General features: G+C 41.2%; 1 protein-coding gene across 3 annotated transcripts in view; it reads right to left on the bottom strand.

Annotated features, from left to right (window-relative positions):
* Positions 1–2948: 2948 nt before the first annotated feature.
* SAR1B (secretion associated Ras related GTPase 1B) overlaps positions 2949–24352 on the bottom strand; it is a 33125-nt gene continuing 11721 nt past the window's right edge. Inside the window, exons 2-7 of one of the 3 annotated variants that reach the window (XM_055299541.2) lie at positions 22589–22664; positions 19578–19697; positions 10721–10786; positions 7655–7758; positions 6456–6587; positions 2949–5133 (exon numbers count right to left, since the gene is read on the bottom strand). In XM_055299541.2, coding sequence (XP_055155516.1) covers positions 5017–5133; positions 6456–6587; positions 7655–7758; positions 10721–10786; positions 19578–19697; positions 22589–22646 — 597 coding nt within the window. In that variant the 5' untranslated portion in view covers positions 22647–22664 and the 3' untranslated portion in view covers positions 2949–5016. Of the gene's footprint in view, positions 5134–6455; positions 6588–7654; positions 7759–10720; positions 10787–11783; positions 12112–19577; positions 19698–21443; positions 21514–22588; positions 22665–24352 lie in introns of those variants that run through there. The other 2 variants (XM_055299543.2, XM_055299544.2) reach the window with 2 other exon arrangements.

The following is a 24352-nucleotide window of genomic DNA, read 5'->3' as shown; positions in this document are numbered from 1 at the left end:
CTGTAATCCCAGCTACTTGGGAGGCTGAGGCAGGAGAATCACTTGAAGCTGGGAGGTGGAGGTTGCAGTGAGTGGAGATCACACCACTGCACTCCAGCCTAGGTGACAAAGCAAGACTCCATCCCAAACAAACAAACAAACAAAAAAGTATGCTGAAGAAGAATCCATCTACTCCAGTGCAGCTTTTCCAAAAATAGTTCTGTGTAAACTCAGTTTTCCATTTCTACCCTAAAATCTTTTTGGGGCAGGGGACACACCTGAAACAAAGTTGGCTTTGGATAACTTCACTTACTTTCCTTTGAATACTTTGGATTCTGTTTAAAAGTATGATGAAAGCCGTGAACAACAATTAGTGCCATTAAATATATTAGCTACTTAATGCTCTAAATTATAAGGACAAATTAATTGGTTCAGAACTGCATCTTTAATAGACTCTGTGGCTTCCCCTGACACTGGAGGATCTTTAAAATCCAGGTGTTGGATGGGCATTTGTGAGGGGGAATGGTAACAGGGTTCAGAAGTGGAAACATGGTTTTAACAAAATTCCAGTCACTTTACACAGGGGCAGAGTCACGTATCCCAAGAGCTCGTTCTTCTTTTATTTGGTTAAAAAGCACTAACTTGAATTTCAAAAGAAGGATAATAACGGAAATGACCAGAAGCATCAACATGTAGTTTTAGGCTGGGCACAGTGGCTCATACGTATAATCCCAGCACTTTGGGAGGCCGAGGCGAGTGGATCACTTGAGGTCAGGAGCTCGAGACCAGCCTGGTCAAATGATGAAACCCTGTCTCTACTAAAAATACAAAAATTAACTGGGCATGGTGGGGTGCACCTGTAATCCCAGCTACTCGGGATGGTGAGGCACGAGAATCGCTTGAACCCGGGAAGCAGAGGTTGCAGTGAGCCAAGATCGCACCACTGCACTCCAGCCTGGGCAACAGAGTGAGACTTCGTCTCAAAAAAAAAAAAAAAAAAGAAAAAGAAAAAAGAAACATGTAGTTTTGATAATTTAGTCCTTAATTGAAGCACACTGTTTTTCTAAACTCTTATATTTATAGCAAAGCCTCTGGCTTTTAATGTAGGCTATCTTTTATTCCCTATTAATTTTGTATTAAGAAACTTATGTTTGCTAATTTCTATTTTTCCATTGTTTCTTGAAGATTTTTTGATGCTTCAACTTTTTACATATGTTTAAAATGATTTAAACAATATGCTCCAAATTAAATGAACAGAAGGAATTTTGAGAGATTTCCCTTTATGTAGCTATTCTCAGTGCACTCTGGTCAAATTTTACTTGGCAATAAATCCTTGCAAACTTCAGTCATGTAAGTGACTAACAAGACTGAAATACCACATTGAGTCACATACCAAATACAGTTTCAGAAAATGTAAACCTTTCCCCTGAAACTCTCCAATCATGTTAACTAGAACTATACTGTTTCTAATGATGGAACCTGTGAAATGCTGGGTTTTGAATGTAGTTAATAAAATAATTTTCTAGAATGCAAGAAACACTATTATCACAGTTATCACCCTATTTTAATGATTTATAAGTAGTTTATGTGCTTTCCATCACTCTCAAGTATGAGCCAGTTGAAAATTGGCCGGGCACAGTGGCTCACGCCTATAATCCCAGCACTTTGGGAGGCTGAGGTGGGCAGATCACGAGGTCGGGAGTTCGAGACCAGCCTGGCCAACATAGTGAAACCCCATCTCTACTAAAAATACAAAAACTAGCCGGGCATGGTGGCGCGTGCCTGTAGTCCCAGCTACTCAGGAGGCTGAGGCAGGAGAATCACTTGAACCCAGGAGGTGGAGGTTGCAGTAAGCGGAGATTGTGCCACTGCACTCTAGCCTGGGCAACAAAGCAAGACTCCGTCTCAAAACAAACAAACAAAAACAAAAGATGAGCTGGTTGAAAACTAAGAAAAGAAACAATGTTCTGCTTTTATGCTATAAACCACAAAAAATTTGTATATGGATCCAGGTACACAAAACTAAAATTTAGGTCTACACAGGCAGTATCTGTGTTCACATATCTTTGGCACTGATACAAAGATACTGGTTTAAACCAACAGTGAATAATTCTTTTTCGTATACTTTAGGAAATATCTGTTCTCCAATTAAAAAATGCTATAATCTCCATTCTAAAAATTCACTGAGATAAACTGAAATCTGTCAATTTAACCAGCTGTGATCCAAAAGTGTAATTAACAGCAGTCAGTGAAACAGGTGTGGGATAAGAATCTCTTTAAAAGTGTAAAAGTGGTTAAGACCTTATATTTTTACATTTCAGACTTTAGATATTAAAAAATCTTTTGGACAGTGCCTGATTTGTATGTATACCACAGTGTTAACTACACCCTAGCATCTTGCAGTGTGGGATACACAATTAGCCTATGTCCCCAGTACTATTATTTACCTGGGAAATACTCCATGGATGCACACATTCACACAGGCACATGTAGAGTTGTCTTTTCTCTGTGCTTCTACTGTTTCTTGCCATCCTCTTAATTTGGTTCTCTTGAAAAAGAGCAGTACCCAGTGCATATACTCTGGAGAGGTTCTCAAAGCTGGACAGTAAGTCCTCTGGCTCAGGAACTCTGCCCCCAAAAGCTGGGAGGAAAGTTGGTTGCTCCTAAACATGGCTTCCTTTCTAGAGGCTCGGTCCATAAAAATCTTATGTCTTTGGGAAAATATCCACAGTTTAGCTGTGGTCCACAAAGTGACTTTGTTTCTTTGATCCTAGTGTTAAAATTAGAATGAGGGTTCTGGAGCGAGATATAGTACACCAGAAAGCATTTTTCCTGGCTAGAGAAACCAGTATGTTTTTTTCCTTTATACCAATTTACAACACAAATAATTAGCTTCTTCAGTATCATAATAGATACTCTAGGAAATACTTGAAGAAAGGCAGGTCCCTGAAGGTACTGAAGACATAACATGAACAAGAGGCAGTTATTTTTAATAAGGCTTAGTTCTATTTAGTCAGAACTTAAGGAGTACTTTAAATCTATCTGGAAGAAGAAATCAATAGGCTGCAATGTCATGTTCTACTTTTCCCGTAGTGCTACTGATGTTTCTAGGAAGGGAGGGAGCACTTTTGTTTTCATTTAGAAAGAAGATGAAAGTGAAAACAGAATAGTCAGATTACTGAAACCAAATGTCATCTTAAGAAGTGACCTTGTCAGCTTAGCTAAATAGCAATTCCTTCCAGTCATATTCCTCAATCCTTATCTGCTTCATAGGTTATATTATCAGTGACAAAAAGGACTGTAACTCTGACATGGATAATGGCTACAGAAAACACTAATTTTTGATATTAAAATTATTCTTGATGGACTTGGTTAAATATACTATAAAACTTGGCTTATAATCAAGATAAATCTCAAACTTGAGGGTCTTTAAAAATACATTTTTGGCACTTTTTATCTTATATTACTAATGATGGGAATCTCAAACATATAAAAAAAGAATTCAGTTTCTTAGGAAATTATAATGCTTTTGAAAAACTAAAATTTTCCTAGTAAGCCTAGCAAAGAGGCTTGCAGGCCCTATCACATGGCAAGCATAATATCTAAAAACAAAAGTCAGGTCAGGCATGGTAGCTCACGCCTGTAATCCCAGCACTTTGGGAGGCCAAGGCGGGCAGATCACTTGAGGTCAGGAGTTTGAGATCAGCCTGGCCAACATGGTGAAACCCCATCTCTAAAACAAAATGAAACAGAGCAAAAAAAAAAAAAAAAGCCAAACAAAAAATCTTTGTTGTATGAAGTAAGAACTACCTGAAAGCAAATAAGAAAAAAGAAAATTGGAAACAAGCACTTGTTTTCTTCTACCAGGCTATAAAATATGCCAAACAATACAAAAAAGCTATAGGATAGGAACAAAATCTCCACATATCTCAGACTGACACAGAACAAGCTGTTTTATTCCTCAGATATACATGTCTCTACAATGAAACTGCACACAAGGTCCTACTTATTGCTTGCCCCAGAGAGTACTGTTAAATGTAAAGAGACTGGGAATATATCTAAATGTGGAGAGACTGGTGCCTGTCATTGCTTTTGGGGAAGAGGCATAGATTACCCCATTGGGCACCAATAAGACTGGAGCACTTCAGAATTAGACAACGGGGATGGAACTATAGAGCCTACCAAACTGAGAATCAACCTTGTGTAGCATAAATGTGCTTTTCTTCAGAAGGCCAATCCCACAGGGACTAGGACACAGACCCCATCAGCAATGGTAGTGGCAGCATTACTAATAAAAGTACACGATTCAGGGATACATGGTATCAGGTGCAACTGACCACAACCGTCTCATAGTAAATACATAAGCCTTGAGAGGCTTAAATGCTATTCTAAATATTCTGAAGGAATCTCCTTTCCCAACAATCACTTCATATGCCTAATATTAAATACTCAAATTTTCAGAGTATACTAGCTAGATAAGACACATTTAAATGAAACATTTGCCCAACAAGGATGCCAAACATTAGAGTTTGTTTTATTGCATGACGTTTGCATAAGAAAAAATGTTATTGAAAACTGTAAGGCATCATGCAATCATTGAATAAGCTAATTATTAACTGTACACTTAAGATAGGTGGACATATAATCTAAAATTTAAAAACTAGTTCCAAAAAAGTACATAAAAAATTTAACATGATGAGCTTTTAAATATGGTTTATATCTATAGTTTTATGTTGTTAAAAAGTGCTTCAAATGTACTGCTGGAAAGTTGCTCTTTACAAATGGCGCTGGGGTGATGTCAGATTATAAACTGTAAAAACCAATTACTTTTATGGAATTAGAAAGCTAACATGATATTCAAACTTACTTGAATCAGTTTTCAATTCTCACTCAAATTAAGTTGATTTAATATTAATAATCTAAAAAACATCTGTTTTATAACCAGCAAAAGTCTATTGAATTCAAGTTATGCATGTTGAGCAATCAAATCTCTGAGTAAGCCTGAACGTTGAGACCTGGAACCAATGTGAGTTTGTGTTAATCAATGTACTGTGCCATCCAGCGGAAGCCTTCTCCGTAACCTTGTCTTTTGAGCACACTACACATGAAAACTTCTAAGGGTCGGGCATTCAGTTCTTTCAGAGATACACTCCCCTAGAATAGAAGAGAGACATTTTGTTGGAATTTTATGAAATTAATAAAGCCCCACATCCCAGCAGAATTATAGGTTCTATTTTAGAACAAAGAATGGCTGTGATAAATCCATGACTGTGATAAAGTTGTGGCTGCTTGGCATCCAAGCCCCATAAACACACAAGAAGCCTCCTTCTCTCACTCTACCTTAGGACAGGATGGCCACTCAGTGGGAAAGAGGTTAGGTTGCAAGATACCCAAGAATAAAAATAATCTGACTTAGAAAAAAATCCAAACTGGCTTCACTAATATTAAAGACAAACATTCCCTGAGAAGGTTTATTACCAAACAAAGCATTTCCTAAAATTAATATCAAGCTAATTTGTAAAAAAGAAGACAGAAAACAGACCAAAGTCTAATTTGTCTGACTTAAGAGCCTCCTGTGGACCAGGCATGGTGGCTCATGCCTGTAATCTCAGCACTCTGGGAGGCCAAGGCGGGCGGATTACCTGAGGTCAGGAGTTCGAGACCAGACTGACCAACATGGAGAAACCCCGTCTCTACTAAAAATACAAAATTAGCCAGGCGTGGTGGCACATGCCTGTAATCCCAGCTACTAGGGAGGCTGAGGCAGGAGAATCGCTTGAACCTGGGAGGCGGAGGTTGCAGTGAACTGAGATCGCACCATTGTACTCCAGCCTGGGCAACAAGAGCAAAACTCGATCTCAAAAAAAAAAAAAAAAAGAGCCTCCTGCTATATGCTGCAGTATTTCTCCACCCTGAAATAGTATATGTAAACTAAAAAAATTTTGTAAATCTCTGGGGTTCTTCCATTGTTTATCTGGATTTCTTCAATGCTGATGTTTCCCCCAAAATAAATCCTAGGAAAAGTGAATACCAAAACAATCCGTCTTAAAGCTTATTATAAAGTATATGTTCAGAAAACCCTAAAATATCCCTATGACCAAGTTTATGTCTTATTTATCTCTGGTAAACTCAGGGCCTAAACACACTACTGGTATACTTAAACAATCAAATATATCATTTGGTGGCTAATTCTGAAAATGTATGATAAATAACTTTGAAAGCTTTAATTTAGTTTCCTATAAGCACAAGCCTTAGGCATAACTGATCCTTGACATTTTTGTTGTCACCAAGAAAAGGTTTCATTCCATGGTAGAAAGAAATGAAGACATTAAAAAGACCCACATGTATAAATGACAGTTTTCTTTAAGAAAAAAAAATGATAATGGGCTTGTATAGTTGGACAATAGTAATTTAAGAAGACATTTGTACTGTAGAATTAAACACATCCATCATAATTTTTTTTTTTTTTTTTTTACCTTTCCTGTTGTCTGACCATATAAACCAAACATCTCTCGCAACCTCTCTTCACTGATGGCTTCAGGTCTGTCGATCTTATTCCCAAGAATCAGTATAGGCACATTAGCAATGGTTTCATCTGTCATTAGTGACTGAAAAAAACAAAACAATACAAAACAAGAGTTGATATGAAACCATCCAAAGAGCTTATTTTGATATGATAAAACGATAAAGGACTCATTCTCTACCATATCATGTCATACCAACGTTCTTTGTCAAACTTTCCCCACATTTTAAAGTGACCTCAATGAAACCATAAGCTAAGTTCTTCTGTCTTCCTAAGGCTCTTCCTGTAAATGTTTACTCTGCTCATCCTTTGAAGCAGTGACACAGAACATATAGAGCCAGCACCTTAGAGGTGGACAGATCTGGTTTCACTTCTGGCTCTACTGCTTCTGAGATGTGACTTTGGGCAAGTTAGCCTGATTGAAGCTCTAGAGAGAATTAGGAACAGTAGCATCCACCCTATGAAGTTGAGAATTAAATCAAGTAACACGCACAGTCTCTGAAACAAAGTAGGAACTCAGGCATTCTCTGTCCTTGTTTTGTAACCATAGAACCTACCTGGACTTTTCCACATGTACAAGTATTTGTTTGCCTGCTCTGGGCAGAGCCATGGTAGGATCAACCTTCAATCAAATCATGGACCTGCTTACTCTGTGGCCCCAGATCTGGTGCTGACCTTGCCTGCTGCTGTTGGGCCCCTTTACAAAGTATCTGACCTGGGATACTGGAGGGGAGGTAGCTACATATGCCTCTGCTCAATCCTGGGAGTAGTGTCAAAAATGGCATGTTCTATCATTTCCAGGTTGTGGCTTAAGAAATCGCATCTTAGCATGACCAGGGACTCAAGATCAACTCACTCCAGGAATATAGCAAACATGAAATATACTAAAAGGGTACATTCTGTACAGGGTGAGCTTCTTAAGTCTTCATAAAGGATGTCTGTGTTAGTACTTCCTCAATAGCTACAATTACTCAGTTACTCCTTCTGCATTCTAAGTAATCACTACTTAAAGCAATCACTGAGCTCAACAAATTGCCAAGAGTTTCATCAGAGACTGCAGAAAAGCTGCACTCTGATACCTATATCTCTGACCTACTTCTGCAGGCTTACCAGAGTGATTTGACTATATTTAGTATTAATTATTTAACTTACATCAAGTTCTTCTTTTGACTCTAACAGCCTTTCATGGTCTGCACAATCCACCAGAAATACAATGCCATTGATAGCAGGAAGGTAGTTTTTCCACACTCTTCGAGCTAACAAAAACAATCAGGAGTTAGAGTTTACTTGTTGGTCAAACCCAGCAGATGGTTTAAGCAAAGAGTCCAACCAGATATCAAGTGCAGTAATCCCTTAGCTGCTGGTACTTCACAATATATTCAAGTTAATCTTTTACCCAATGGTGCCAAATTCTTCTGAGAATAACTAAGAGGGAATTTCAGGCTTTCCTTGATTGTGGGCAAGTCAAATACTTTAGTCTCTTCCAATTATATGTAAGAAGTAGAATATTTAAAATAAAAATAATACACGTTAAGTTCATTGGAGGACTGCTACTATATAAATCTAAAATATAAGCAGTAAAAAAACCTACATATATGTAATTATATACACATAAAATGTGTGTACTTATATTACGTATATATGCAGTGTTCATTTTTTGACATTTCTAGTTATCAGATTTTTTTTGCCAGTGATAAATTTGGCATGAGTGACAGAAGGAAATTAATATCAGGTACAAGCTTGTTAAAATAATAAGGCTGGGTGTGGTGGCTCACACTTGTAATCCCAGCACTTTGGAAGGCCAAGGTGGGTGGATTGCTTGAGCTCAGGAGTTCGAGACCAGCCTGGACAACGTAGTGAAACCTCATCTCTCCAAAAAAACACAAAAAATTAGCCAAGCCGGATACAGTGGATCATGCCTGTAATCCCAGCACTTTGGGAGGCTGAGGCAGGTGGATCACCTGAGGTCAGGAGTTGGAGACCAGGCTGGCCAACATGGTGAAACCCTGTCTCTACTAAAAATACAAAAATTAGGCAGGCTTGGAGAATCACTTGAACTCGGGAGGTGGAGGTGGCAGTGAGCCGAGATCACGCCACTGCACTCCAGCCTGGGTGACAGAGAGACTCTGTCTCAAAGAAAAAAAAATTAGCGTGGTAGTGTGTGCCTGCCCAGCTACTTGGGAGGCTGAGGTGGGAGGATGGAGTCCAGGAGGCAGAGGCTGCAGTAAGCCAAGATCATGCTACTGCACTCCAGCCTGGGAGACAGAGCCAGACTCTGTCTCAAAAAAAATAATTTAAAAAAACCCAAAACAAAACTGTTTTACTCAGAAAAGAAGCTCAAAGTTAATAATTAACTAAAATCTATGAAATCATAAAAGTAATTTTTTCCATAACATAACTTTCTTCACTGACTTGAGTTTTATGACATATCTTTTTTTTTTTTTTAAGAGACAGGGTCTTGCTCTGTCATCCAGGCTAGTTCACAGCAACCTCAGACTCTTGAGCTCAAGCCATATTCCCATCTCAGCCTCCTGAGTAGGTAGGACTATCAGTGTCTATCACTATGCCCCATTAATTGTTTAAATTCTGTGTAGAGACAGGGTCTTGCTATGTTGCAAGGCTGGTCTTGAACTCCTGGCTTCAAGTGATCCTCACAACCTCAGCCTCTCAAAGCACTGGGATTATAGGCCTGAGACCCCACACCCAGCCATTATGACATATCTTGAAAACAACATAGAAATGAAGTCTCAGACAAATTCCATTAGATTCCAATTCTAATAATCATATTCCAGAAATTATTTTGTGTATATGCCAGACAATTACATGTCTCAAATGTGCTTTCACTAGCCAAAACCATTTACAATCTTTTCAACTATATGTCGCATCAGGTCTTTAGAATGCCCACCAACTCGGTAATATTGATTAGTTATGACTTACTATGAGGTAGATGTTGCCAAGTACTTTTGGGGATATAAAAAATGAACAGGCCAGGTATGGTGGCTCACACCTGTAATCCCAGAACTTTGGGAAATTGAGGTAGGAGGACTGCTTGAGGCCAGGACTTCAAAATCAGCCTGGGCAAGATTGTGAGACCCCATCTCTACAAAAAAAGTTTTTTAATTAAAACAAAACAAAAAACAGAATTTTAGTCCCCGCAAGTTTAATATAAGAGATAAGGCAGTCTTTCCAAACTTGTTGTAGACTTGTACACAAATATACTAAGTGCTATGAAGTACAGCTGAGAGCACTCCAACTGAGAATGGCTTCCCACGGGAGGTAGCAGGGCATACGCTCAGGCCTGAAGGGGTTACTCATGTGCGGATGGGGATGGCATGAACAAAAGCACAGAGGTAGGAAAACACCAAGAAGGTCTGATTTGGTTGAAGTAAAAATAATGGGAAGGGGAATAGAGGGAAATAAAGATCAGAAAAGTAGGCCAGGTGTGGTGGCTTACACCTATAATCCCAACTTTTGGGAGGCTGAGGTGGGAGGATTGCTTGAGCCCAGGAGTTGGAGACAAGCCTGGGCAACATAGTGAGTGAGACCCTGTCTCTATAAGATAATTTTTAAAAGCCCAGAAAAGTAAACTGGGACCAGATCATAGAGATCTGAATGCCAGGTTAATGAGTTTGGCCTTTATTTTGTAGGTAATGAGTTAGCCACTGAAGGTTTTTTTGTTCTGTTTTGTTTTGTTTTTGTTTGTTTTACAGAGCAGTAACATGTTCGTAACATGATTATGACAGTGAGAGGTAGATTGAAGTAGAGAGAATGGAAGTTAATTTTACTCATACACTTTACCGCCAAAAGCAATTCCCATTTGAATTGGCCAGAAGTATCATGAAAATCACCCTTTCCTTTTAAAGTATTTATCGGGGAGTAAGAATCCCTAAATTTTAAATCTACTCTGGCCTTGCGTGACTAGAATGAGATTTCATGCACTAGAACTAACGGCCAATTTTTGTTAAGTTAAAATAAAACAAAGTGACTGTAAGAGTAAGAGAATCTTACCTTGAACATGGCGAAACCCCATCTCTACTAAGAATACAAAAATTAGCCGGGCGCGGTGGCACATGCCTGTAATCCCAGCTATTGGGGAGGCTGAGGCATGAGGATTGCTTGAACCCAGGAGGCAGAGGTTGCAGTGAGCTGAGATTGCGCCACTACACTCCAACCTGGGAGACAGAGTGAGACTGTCTCAAAAAAAAAAAAGAATCTTACCTTGAACATGTCCACCCAGATCAAACGTTGTAAACGTCATGCCAGCAATGGTCAGTTCTTCTGAAGCTAAATAAGATTTTAAAATATTTTTACATGAAAATCAGAAACCCATTAATAGTGTAAAAAGTAAAGTAGAGGTTCCTCTTCAAAGACTTTCCTCCCCATCTAATTAGGAATAAATAGTAACTTCTCTTAGAAGCAAAATTGATTCAAACACCCGTGCTAACATTCTTAAATATCTGCCAGCTGTAATAAAGAAATCAATGTACTTTATGTTCTTAGCTCCCACAATTTAGCCTAAATATTTGCCCTGGCATGCTTATACTGGTCCAAGCAAGCATTAGGTCATAGCCTGTTCCTCTTCCTTATTTGAAGGTGTTTTTACCTTTCTCAGCATTCCACAAGTTACTTCCTCTTTCCTTTGTTCTCCTCTGCCTTTGCCTCTTTTCAAAAGTTCTAAGTTGCTAGCCAATCAGGACAAATACAGAATATGAGGTCCCATTCCAGCCAATGGAAACTGGACACAGCAGTAGGTGGACGCATCAGATTATAAATGACCCTGTCTCTTTTGTTGGGTGTACTCTTGTGGCAAAACTGCTGGCAAGTGTACCCTTTCTGCAGAAAGTAAAAATGGCCTTGCTGAGGAAATTAAATTTACGTTCAAGTGCTATCCTTTACAGCACCAGGGAACAAGCATTTCTAACAATAGCTTATATTACTACTTAATGTTTGATTTACTTTTATTGCAAATAAGGTCAAATCAAACATTTAGGAACTGGTACAATAATACTTTTTTGTAATTAAATATACACCAATTTATACTGACAATATAATAATTGTACTATTCAGTTCTAGTATTCTACTCACCACAAATCCAACATTTATTTTTCCTTCTCTATTCTTCCTGTTGAAAATGTTAATCTCCTCAGACAATTATTTGCTATGAATTCAAATAACTGCTCCAATCTAATAATTGTTCATATAATTCATCTTAAATGATACAGGTGAAATAATTTTCTCTTATGGCTGACATAAGACAGTCTTTAATTACAAAAACAATTACCATAAAAAATTGTGGCCATTATTTCCATAACTATCTTTCTTCCTCCTCCCTTCTACTTCTGGGACTTCAGTTGCAGGTTTGTTAGACTGCCTGATGTTGTCTCACCAGTCATTGAGGCTCTGTTTATTTTGCTTTCAGTCACTTTTCTCTCTGTGCTTCATTTTGGATAGTTTCTTTTTTTTTTTCTTTTTTGAGACGGAGTCTCGCTGCCGCCCAGGCTGGAGTACAGTGGCGCGATCTCGGCTCACTGCAAGCTCTGCCTCCCGGGTTCACGCCATTCTCCCGCCTCAGCCTCTCCGAGTAGCTGGGACTACAGGCGCCCGCCACTATGCCCGGCTAATTTTTTTGTATTTTTAGTAGAGACGGGATTTCACCATGTTAGCCAGGATGGTCTCGATCTCCTGACCTCGTGATCCACCCGAGGCCTCCCAAAGTGCTGGGATTACAGGCCTGAGCCACCGCACCCAGCCTGAATTTTGGATAGTTTCTATTGCATTAAGTTTGGTGGTCTTTCCTTCTGCAGTACTGGCACTATCTAATTTACTATTAATCCTATCCAGTGAAATTTCCATTTAAGGCTGGGTATGGTAGCTCACGCCTGTAAGCCCAGACTTTGGGAGGCCAATGTGGGACAATCACTTGAGCCCAGGAGTTCGAGACCAGCCTGGGCAACACAGGGAGACCCTGTCTCTATTTAAAAAAAGAAAGAAAAAAAAAAAGAAATTTTCATTTCAAATACTGTATTTTTCATTTCTAGAAGTTTCATTTGATTCTGTTTTATATCTTCCATTTCTTTCCTCATGTTTGTGTTTTCCTTTAAATCCTTGAGCACATTCTTAACGATTGTCTTAATGTCTTCATCTGCTAATTCCATCATCTTTGTCACACTTGTGTCTGTTTCTGACTGAATCACTTTCCTGTTTCTTTGCATGTCTGGTAATTTCATATTGAGTGCTGGATTTTGTTGTAGTCTTTTGAAGAAGGTTGAACTTTGTTCTGACAGTTCACTTGCTTGCAGATCAGTTTTTAAGATTTGTTAGAAGGCTAAATGGGATTAAACAATGATTCCTGGCCCCATGAGAGCTCTAGTAATTATTTGGCTAACAGCATTCTTACAATTGTTCTTTGACTAGCCTTTTGGAGTTTTACCCATTGCATGCACAGATTGGTATTCAGCTGTGTAAATTTCTAGAGTCCTTTCTCTCCAGAGGTCCCTCCTCTCTGGTACTCCCTCCTCTCTGTCCTAGCAAAAAAATTCTAGTCCTGTTGGCCTTTCCAAATTCTGGTCTACATCTCCTCAATTCAGCAAGACTATTAGACTATGTTTGGGTGTCCTCTCTTTGCACCATGGTCTGAAAATTACCTCTTGGCATAAAACCAAAATAGAGTTGTTTCCTTTCTCTCAGGAATCACAGTCCTGTGGTAGCTGTGGCCCAATGTCTGAAAACAGTTGTAGCATCTTTTTTGTCCAGTTTTCTAGTTGTGTACAGTGGGAGGGTAATTCCAGAACCAGTACTCACTTATGGCCAAAAGCACAAGTGCCCCATAATGACAATGTAAGTTTTAGTGTAGCTACTTTAGCCCAGAGTATTTTATCTTCTTAAGAAATTCTGGGGGCCTGGCGTGGTGGCTCACGCCTGTAATCCCAGCACTTTGGGAGGCCGAGACGGGCAGATCACGAGGTCAGGAGATCGAGACCATCCTGGCTAAAACGGTGAAACCCCGTCTCTACTAAAAATACAAAAAATTAGCCGGGCGTGTTGGCAGCCGCCTGTAGTCCCAGTTACTCAGGAGGCGTAGGCAAGGGAATGGCATGAACCTGGGAGGCGGAGCTTGCAGTGAGCCGAGATCGCCCCGCTGCACTCCAGCCTGGGGAACAGAGCGAGACTCCATCTCAAAAAAAAAAAAAAAAAAAAAAATTAGCCAGTCATGGTGGCAGGTGCCTGTAATCCCAGCTACTCAGGAGGCTGAGGCAGGAGAATCACTTGAACCCAGGAGGCGGAGGTTGCAGTGAGCCGAGATTGCGCCATTGCACTCCAGCCTGGGCAACAGAGAGAGATTCCGTCTCAAAATAAAAAGAAATTCTGGGCCGGGCGCGGTGGCTCACGCCTGTAATCCCAGCATTTTGGGAGGCTGAGGCGGGTGGATCATGAGGTCAAGAGATCGAGACCATCCTGGCTAACACGGCGAAACTCCGACTCTACTAAAAAAATACAAAAAATTAGCTGGGTATGGTGGCAGGCGCCTGTAGTCCCAGCTACTCAGGAGGCTGAGGCAGGAGAATGGCATGAACCCGGGAGGCAGAGCTTGCAGTGAGCCGAGATTGCACCACTGCACTCCAGCCTGGGCGACAGAGCAAGACTCCATCTCAAAATAATAATAATAATAATAAATAAATAAATTCTCTATGTAGGCCAGGTGCAGTGGCTCATGCCTCTAATTCCAGCACTTTGGGAGGCGGAGGCGGGTGGATCACTTGAGACATTAGGAGTTCTGAGACCAGCCTGGCCAATGTGGTGAAACCACGTCTCTACTAAAAATACAAAAATTAGCGAGGCGTGGTGGCAGATGCCTGTAATCCCAGCTACTAGGGAAGCTGAGACAGGAGAATGTGGTAGGCGGAGGTTACAGTGAGCCGAGACTGGCCACTGCACTCCAGCCTGGGCGACAGAGTGAGACTCCATCTCGAAAAAAAAAAAAAAAATGAGTGGGGCACGGTGTCTCACGCCTGTAATCCCAACACTTTGGGAGGCTGAGGGGGGTGGATCACCTGAGGTGAGGAGTTCGAGACCATCCTGGCCAACATGGTGAACTCCCGTCTCTACTAAAAATACAAAAATTAGCCGGGAGTGGTGGTAGGCTCCTGTAATCCTAGCTACTCAGGAGGCTGAGGCAGGAGAATCGCTTGAACCCGGGAGGTGGAGGTTGCAGTGAGCCGAGATCGCGCCATTGCACTCCAGCCTGGTGGACAAGAGCGAGAGTTTGTCTCAAAAAAAAAAAAAAAAAAAAAGAAATTCTATGTGTAGATTGCCAAATGAATAAAATATTTAATACAATCTATATTCAAAGTCACTGTTCATAAGGAAAAGATAATGCTTAGTTAGCAAACCACCTCTATGGTAATAATCTCCAATATACTTTCTGCTTTATAAAAGAAGTCTGAATTTGACTATTTAAGATACAGAACACCGTTAACATCCCAGAAAGTCTCCTCTAGCCCCTTCCCAGTCAATCCCCATTTTCATCTCCAGAAGCAACCACTGATCTGAATTCTATCACCACAGGTTAGTTTTGTCTGTCCTAGAATTTCATATAAATGGTATCATACAGGAGATAACTTTTTATGACCAGCTTCTGCCATGTAGCATAATATGACTGAATGTATCAGTGGTTTATTCATCTTTCTTGCATTCCATTATTTATCAATTCCTTTTTTGATGGACATTTGAGGTGCTTCCAGTTTTTGGCTATTACAAATAAAATTAGTATAGGCTAGGCATGGTGGCTTACACTTGTAATCCCAGCACTTTGGGAGGCTGGGTGGGAGGATCGCTTGAGCCCAGGAGTTCAACACCAGCCTAAGCAATATGGTGAAACCCTATCTCTACAAAAAAATTAAAAAATTAGCCAGGTGTGGTAGCATGTGCCTGTAGTTCGAGCTACCTGGGAGGTTGAGGTGGGAGGAACACTTGAACCTGGGGGTCGAGGCTGCAGTGAGCCGTGATTGTGCCACTGCACTCCAGCCTGGGCCACAGAGTGAGACACTGACTCAAAAAAACAACTAACTCACGACCAACAAATAAAGCTAGTATAAACATTTTTGTACAAGGTTTTTGTACATTTTCTCATTTCTCTTGGGTAAGTAACTAGGAGTAGAACTGCCAGATCATAGGATATATGTAGGTTTTCACATATGCTTTTTTTTCCTTTTTGAAAATGTTTTCTTTTCTACACCAGAACAGATCACATATGCTTTTGATTAATTAAAAAATATGAGCTGAAATGAATGTGAGCTGCAGGAAAGGTTGAGATAGTATCTGTTTTCCCCTAGTATCTAGAACAATGTCTGACATAAAGTAGGTGCTCAATAAATATTTGAATAAATGAAAGAGAGCAACATCAAAAAATTAAAAAATGACTTACACCTAATATTTGAGACCACTCTGTAGTCTCTTCCAGCTATGCTGGTTTTTTTTTTTTTTTTTTCTGTGTTTTTTGTTTCTTTCGAGACAGAGTCTCGCTCTGTCGCCCAGGCTGGAATGCAGTGGCACAATCTTGGCTCACTGCAACCTCCGCCTCCCAGGTTCAAGCAATTCTGTCTCTGCCTCCCGAGTAGGTGGAATTACAGGCACGTGCCACTATGTCCAGCTAATTTTTTTATTTTTAGTACAGAACGGGTTTCACGATGTTGGCCAGGCTGGAAATTATGCTGTTTTTGCAGACAATTTTATCTACTCAATTTCACCATGATCATTTTTTCTTTAACAGAATTGTTCTTATATCAGAATCTTGCTTGCCAAGCCCCATTTTTTTCTCCTAATATAAAAAAAAGATTTGTCGGCCGGGTGCGGTGGCTCACGCCTGTAATCCCAGCACTTTGGGAGGCCGAAGCGGGCAGATCACGAGGTCAGGAGATCGAGACCATCCTAGCTAACACGGTGAAACCCTGTCTCTACTAAAAATACAAAAAATTAGCCAGGCGTGGTGGCAGGCGCCTGTAGTCCCAGCTACTTGGGAAGCTGAAGCAGGAGAATGGTGTGAACTTGGGAGGCAGAGGTTGCAGCGAGTCGAGATTGTGCCACTGCACTCCAGCCTGGGTGACAGAGCCTGAGACTCCATCTCAAAAAAAAAAAAAAAAAAAGATTTGTCAATTTCAGGAAATCTTCCCTTTCCAACCTCACTAATTGTTTTATAGATAAAATGCTTTGTTTTGGCCGGGCGCGGTGGCTCACGCTTGTAATCCCAGCACTTTGGGAGGCCGAGGCGGGCGGATCACGAGGTCAGGAGATCGAGACCACGGTGAAACCCCGTCTCTACTAAAAATACAAAAAAAAAATTAGCCAGGCGTGGTGGCGGGCGCCTGTAGTCCCAGCTACTCGGAGAGGCTGAGGCAGGAGAATGGCGTGAACCCGGGAGGCGGAGCTTGCAGTGAGCTGAGATTGCGCCACTGCACTCCAGCCAGGGCGACGGAGAGAGACTCCGTCTCAAAAAAAAAAAAAAAAAAAAAAGATAAAATGCTTTGTTTCGTTCTATCTTCATTCTTTGTTCTTTGAACATTTACTGAACTAAATAATTACAGAATTATCTACTTTTTGGTCCAGTTCTCAATTTTATATTCATTATTAAGGCTACACTTACTATTTCATAATTAATCTATAGGTTAACTTGTCTTTAAACTCTGTGTCTATCTGATTCATAAAATTTTCACCTGTAAAAGTAAGGTCACAGGTTAAATAAGGTTTCTGTTTCTAATAATTTTCTCACTTTAACAGTAACTTTATTCTCAAATTCATTACATAACCTTAAATACAAAATAAAATTTATTAAATAATTTACAGAGTCAGCCAAGTGTGGTGGCTCACGCCTGTAATCCCAACACTTTGGGAGGCCAAGGCACGTGGATCACTTGAGGCCAGGAGTTCGAGACCAGCCTGGCCAACATGGCGCAACCTGGTCTCTACTAAAAATACAAAAATTAGCTGGGTTTGTTAGCACATGCCTGTAATCCCAGCTATTCCAGTGGCTGAGGCAGAATTGCTTGAGCCCAGGAGGCAGAGGTTGCAGGGAGCCGAGATGGTGCCACTGCACTTCAGCCTAGGCAACAGAGTGAGACTCTGTCTCAAAAAAGGAAAAAAAATTACAGAGTCATTATTTAAAAACATTATTTTTGGCCAGGCGTGGTGGCTCACGCCTGTAATCCCAGCACTTTGGGAGACTGAGGCAGGCAGATCACCTGAGGTTGGGAGTTCGAGACCAGCCTGGCCAACATGTTGAAACCCCGTCTCTACTAAAAATACAAAAATTAGCTGGGTGTAGTAGTGCATGCCTGTAATCCGAGCTACTTGGGAGGCTAAGGCAGGAGAATTGCTTGAACTCAGAAGGCGGAGGTTGCAGTGAGCTGAGATCGTGCCATTGCACTCCAGCGTGGGCAACAGAGCGAGACTCCATCTCAAAAAAAAAAAAAAACTTTCAATTTTTTTGGTATTTTTTGTTTCTTTAGAGACAGGGTCTCACTCTGTTGCCCAGGTTAGGAGTGCAGTGGTGCAATCATAGCTCAGTGAAGCCTTGAACACCTAGGCTCAAGTGATCCTCCTGCCTCAGCCTCCTAAGTACCTAGGACTACAGGTGTATGCCACCATGCCAGACTAATTTTTTGTTTTTGTTTTTGTAGAGATGGAGTCTCAGTATGTTGCCCAGGCTGGTCTTAAACTCCTGGGCTCAAGTGATTCTCCTGCCTCAGCCTCCCAAAGTGCTGGGATTATAGACATGAGCCACCACACCCACCCCTGTTTTAAAACTTCCTGTGTGTCGATGTATGCCTTGTTTTCTTTAGATTAATTCTGTGGTGTACATTAGATATTGTTGAGGTTATTAAGACTAGAAAAATAACTGGTTAACAAATTGAGTTACCAGCCATGTATAAAACTGTAATGTATCTACTGAATTAGTGCTTAAAATAGTACAGGGTGCAATGGCTCCTATCTTTAATCCCAACACTTTGGGAGGCAGAGGCAGGAGGATCACTTGCACCTGGGAGTTTAAATGGTGCGCTATGATCATATCACTGCACTCCAACCTACATGACAGAGCAAGACCCTGTCTCTACACAAATAAAATAAAGTAATATGGCTTTAAAATCTGAAAGAAGGCTGGGCGCGGTGGCTCGCACCTGTAATCCAGCACTTTGGGAGGCCGAGGAAGGCGGATCACGAGGTCAGGAGATCAAGACCATCCTGGCTAACACGGTGAAACCCCGTCTCTACTGAAAATACAAAAAATTAGCCAGGCGTGGTGGTGGGTGCCTGTAATCCCAGCTACTCGGGAGGCGGAGGCAGGAGAATGGTGTGAACCTGGGAGGTGGAGCTTGCAGTGAGCGGAGGTCGTGCCACTGCACTCCAGCCTAGGTGACAGAGTGAGACCCCACCTCAAAAAAAAAAAAAAATCTGAAAGAAAAAATTCGGGTTATGTAAACAAGGCAATGGTGGACTATTTACCAGTCACATGTCACAATCCCTCAGACAACAACTTTTTAATTCCTCAAGCTAGAGAAGGGAGTACTAGCTGATAAAAAGGTATGAGTACTAATACAAGATCTAAATATTTTCCCTGGGAGCCAGGTCACCTATAATTTATTATTTTAGGAACAGGTCAAATCACCTGATCATAATTTATCTACCAGAAAACGGCCCCCAAACAAAAAACTTGGCCAGGTATGGTGGCTCACGCCTGTAATCCCAATACTTTTGGAGGCTGAGAGAGGCTGATCACTTGAGCTCAGGAGTTCGAGACCACCCTGGGCAACATATTGAAACCTGGTCTCTGAAAAAATATAAAAATTAACTGGGCATGGTGGCACATGCCTGTGGTCCCAGCTACTTGGGAGGCTGAGGGGGGAGGATGGCTTAAGCCCAGGAGACAGAGGCTGCAGTGAATTGTGATCATACCACTGCATTGCAGCCTGGGCAACGGAGAAAGACCCTGTCTGAAACAAAACAAAACAAAACACTTTTGGTTAGTGCACATGACTCAGCATCATTTGATCAAGTATCACATTGTATGTAGGAATATACTTACTGGGATGTAATGTTGGGACATGTTGTCCAAGTCTGTCATCTTTCAGCATGTGTAGCAATGTTGTTTTTCCTGCATTATCCAATCCAAGAAATACCAATTTACCAGTTTTCTTATATAATCCTGCAAAGCAAGAGCTATGATTGGTCAAAGTGATATCTGATACTAATTATCCAAATGAATTTAAATTTGGCCCAATTAAGCTTGAAGTTCTAAACCTATTTTCAGTTTTAAAAAAGCTATTTTAAATCTATTCATGGCTGGGCATAGTGGCTCACACCTCTGGTCCCAGCACTTTGGGAGGCTGAGGTGGGCAGATCACCTGAGGTAAGGAGTTTGACACCAGCCTGGCCAACACGGTGAAACCCCATCTCTACTGAAAATACAAAAAGTAGCCAGGTGTGGTGGCGCACGCCTGTAATCCCAGCTACTTGGGAAGCTGAGGCAGGAGAATCACTGGAACCCAGGAAGTGGAGGTTGTGACGAGCTGAGATCATGCCATTGTACTCCAGCCTGGGAGACAAAGTGAGACTCTGTCTCAAAAATAAATAAATAAATAAATAAATAAATAAATAAATCTATTCATGATTTGGGAATTCAGATAATTATAAAACCAAACTTCAACCCAGTCAATAGAATATGTGTGTTGCCTTAACATATCTACAATGCCAAAATGCTGATTACTTTTAGAAGTATCAATCAGGTATTGATTGATAGATAAACTGATAAATAGAAAAAAGGCAGCATTGACCAATTTATAATAGACTGGAATTGAACTGCTAAATTTCATATTGAACATAATTGATTTATTTAGAGACAGTATCTTACTCTGTTGCCCAGGCTGGAGTGCAGTAGCGTGATTACAGCTTGCTGCAGCCTTGACTTCCTGGGCTCAAGTGATCCTCCCACCTCAGCCTCCTGAGTAGCTGAGACCACAGGTGTGCACCACCACGCCCAACTAATTTTTGTATTTTTTGGTAGAGATGGGGTTTTACCATGTTGGCCAGGCTGGCCTCAAGTGATCTGCCCACCTTGCCCTCCCAAAGTGCTGGGATTATAGGCGTGAGCCACACGCCCAGTCAAACTTTATTTTTTACATGTTTAATTGTCTAACCTCCACAGAATTACATGTGAGCCACCACACCTGACTGAAATAAACAAACTTTTAAAGACATTAGGCAATTATAGTTTCAGGCCATCCGTTTTTGAATAAATTCATACTAAAATAATACTTACTCCTTTGTCCATGCTTAAGTCTAAGAAGTAAATTGTTTGATGTCCTAATCTTTTAGTTTTAGGGGGAGAACTATATATATATTTTATCATTAAGGAATCTACTTCTATGACTGTCACTACTATGAGTGTCACGAAGAAGTAATTTGCCCAAGATTATATAATTTAAAAGGGATGCAATGAGTAATTGAACATATTTGTATGATTACAAAGCCCATTTTTTTTTTTTTTTTTTTTTTTTTTTGAGAAGGAGTCTCGCTCTTTCACCCAGGCAGGAGTGCAGTGGTGCGATCTTGGCTCATTGCAACCTCCACCTCCCGGGTTCAAGCGATTCTCCTGCCTCAGCCTCCCAAGTAGCTGGGACTACAGGCGCATGCCACCATGCCCAGCTAATTTTTTGTATTTTTAGTAGAGACGGGGTTTCACCATGTTAGCCAGGATGGTCTTGATCTCCTGACCTCGTGATCTGCCTGCCTCGGCCTCCCAAAGTGCTGGGATTACAGGTGTGAACCACCGCACCCGGCCTTAACTATTCTTAACTATTGCTTCATATATAAAGAGGCTCAACACAAATAAGCACTATTATATAAATAAAATTAAAGGAGATAACTATAGAGAACAAAGAACCAATATTACCTAAAAACTGTAGCAAGCAGGCCGGGCACAGTGGCTCACGCCTGTAATCCTAGCACTTTGGGAGTCCAAGGCGGGTGGATCATTTGAGGTCAGGAGTTCGAGACCAGATTGGCCAACATGGTGAAACCCCATTTCTACTAAAAATACCAAAAATTAGCCGGGCATGATAGTACATGCCTGTAATCCCAGATACTCGGGAGGCTGAGGCAGGATAATTGCTTGAACCAGGAGGCGAAGGTTGCAGTGAGCCGAGATCGCGCCACTGCGCCCCAACCTGGGCAACAGAGTGAGACTCTGTCTCAAAAAAAAAAAAAAAAAAAAAAAAAAAAAACTGTAGCAAGGCTGGGCACAGTGGCTCACGCCTGTAATCCCAGCACTTTGGGAGGCTGAGGTGGGTGGATCACGTGAGCTCATGAGTTCAAGACCAGCCTGGCCAACATGGCGAAGCCCCATCTTTACAAAAAATACAAAAATTAGCTGGTGTGGTGGCACACACCTGTAGTACCAGCTACTCGGGAGGTTGAGGCAGGAGAATCGCTTGAACCTGGGAGGTAGAGGTTGCAGTGAGCCAAGATCACGCCACTGCACTCCAGCCTGGGCAACAGAGCAAGACTCCATCTCAGAAAAAAACAAACAAACAAACAAAACACCAGCCTGGGCAACATAGCAAGACTCCATCTATAAAATTAAAAAAAGAAAAAAAAAGAACTACTGGGTAAAGAAGTCGCATTTGGCATATTATAAACTGCTATTTATGGTGTACAGGCTACTTTATGGAACATGCATTTTAATAATAACCCTGTAAGGATTAAATGACATAAAGCATTAAAGCACATAGGTAAACTAGCTAATAAATGGTAGATATTTCTGTTAGTAATATTCCCAACACCTTAAGAGGTAGGAATTATTACTGCCACTTTACAGATAAGAAAACTTAGGCTAAGGTGAAAAAAGTAATTTGCCAAAGATTACTTAATTTAAAAGGGATACAATGAGTAATTGAACATTTATGTATGATTTCAAAGCCCATATTCTTAACTACTCTTAACTACTGGCTTATATATAAAGAGACTTGACACAGATAAGCACTATTAAATAAATAAGACCAAAGGGGATAACTGTAGAGAACAAAGGACCAACATTACCTAAAAACTGTAGCACACTGCTGAAACCACTGTAAATCCAATCAAATATGAAGGACATATCCAAATCTGATAGGGTCTGAAAAAAAAAAGAGTTTGAATTTAGTAGTCAACATTAAACACCAACATACATTAAACTCCAATGCTGTTAAACACCAAATCTGAGTAGATAATCCTACAGCAACTTTACTACAAAGTATTACACACTCTTATCCAGGCTGGTCTAATATGATCTATACTGTGCATAAAAAACAAAATGTGGGCTGAGTGGGGTGGCTCATGCTTGAAATTCCAGCACTTTGGGAGGCCTAGGCAGGAGGATCGCTTGAGATTGGGAGTTCAAGACCAGTCTGGGCAGCATGGCGAAACCCTGTTTCTACAAAAAATAAAAAGTTAGCTAGGCGTGGTGGTATGCACTTGTAGTCCCAGCTATTTAGGAGGCTGAGGTGGGAGGATCACTTGAGCCCAGGAGGTTGAGGCTGCAGTAAGCCCTGATGAAACCACTGCACCCCAGCCTAGGTGCCAGAGTGAGACCCTGTCTTAAAAACAATACAAAACAAAAACACAAAATGACATTAAAATATCAAGTAGAAACCATTCTTTGTCCATTAAAGTAGCAAAATGAAAAAGAATTATAACAGCCAGGACCAGAAAGGATGTGGTAAAAGAGGCACATCTAGTGGCAGTATAAATTGGTACAAAATCAATTAGGTAATAGTATATCTGTTAATATCATTTGACCCAAGAACTCTACTTTTAGAAGTTATCTTAAATATAGGCCAGGTGCAGTGGCTCACACCTGTAATCCCAGCACTTTGGGAGGCTAAGTGGGTGAATCACTTAAGGTCAGGAGTTTGAGACCATCCTGGCCAACATGGTGAAACCCTGTCTCTACTAAAAATACAAAAATTAGCTGGGCATGGTGGTGCGCGACTGTAGTCCCAGCTACTTCAGAGGTTGAAGCACGAGAATTGCTTCAGCCTGGGAGGCGGAAGTTGCAGTGACCCGAGACTGTGCCACTGCACTCCAGCCTGGGTGACAGAGCGAGACTCGTCTCAAAAAACAAAAACAAAAAAAAGAAATTATCCTAAATATAGAGGCTGGGCACGGTGGCTCACACCTGTAATCCCAGTACTTTTGGAGGTCGAGGCGGGCGGATCACTTGAGGTCAGGAGTTCAAGACCAGCCAGGTTGGCAACATGGTGAAATCTGGTCTCTACTAAAAACACAAAAATTCGGCCGGGCACGGTGGCTCACGCCTGTAATCCCAGCACTTTGGGAGGCTGAGGTGGGCGGATCATGAGGTCAGGAGATTGAGACCATCCTGGCTAACATGGTGAAACCCCGTCTCTACTAAAAATACAAAAAATAGCCGGGCGTGATGGCGGGCGCCTGTAGTCCCAGCTACTTGGGAGGCTGAGGCAGGAGAATGGCGTGAACCCGGGAGGCGGACCTTGCAGTGAGCCGAGATGGTGCCACCGCACTCCAGCCTGGGTGACAGAGCGAGACTCTTTCTTAAAAAATAAATAAATACAATAAAAAAATAAAATTTGCTGGGCGTGGTGGCGCGTCTGTAATCCCAGCTACTCGGTAGGCAAAGGCAGAATTGCTTGAACCCGGGAAGGGGAGGTTGCAGTGAGCCAAGATCGCGCCACTGCCCTCCAGCCTGGGCGACAGAGCGAGACTTCATCTCAACAACAATAACAAAAATTAGCTGTTCATGGTGGCTAGTGCCTGTAATCTCAGCTACTCGGGAGGCTGAGGCAC

The sequence above is a fragment of the Symphalangus syndactylus genome, chromosome 11, assembly GCF_028878055.3.
Source record: "Symphalangus syndactylus isolate Jambi chromosome 11, NHGRI_mSymSyn1-v2.1_pri, whole genome shotgun sequence".
NCBI classification, from domain to species: Eukaryota; Metazoa; Chordata; class Mammalia; order Primates; family Hylobatidae; genus Symphalangus; species Symphalangus syndactylus.
The sequence above is the reverse complement of the archived record's forward strand: the minus strand, read 5'-3'. Positions and strand labels throughout refer to the sequence as shown.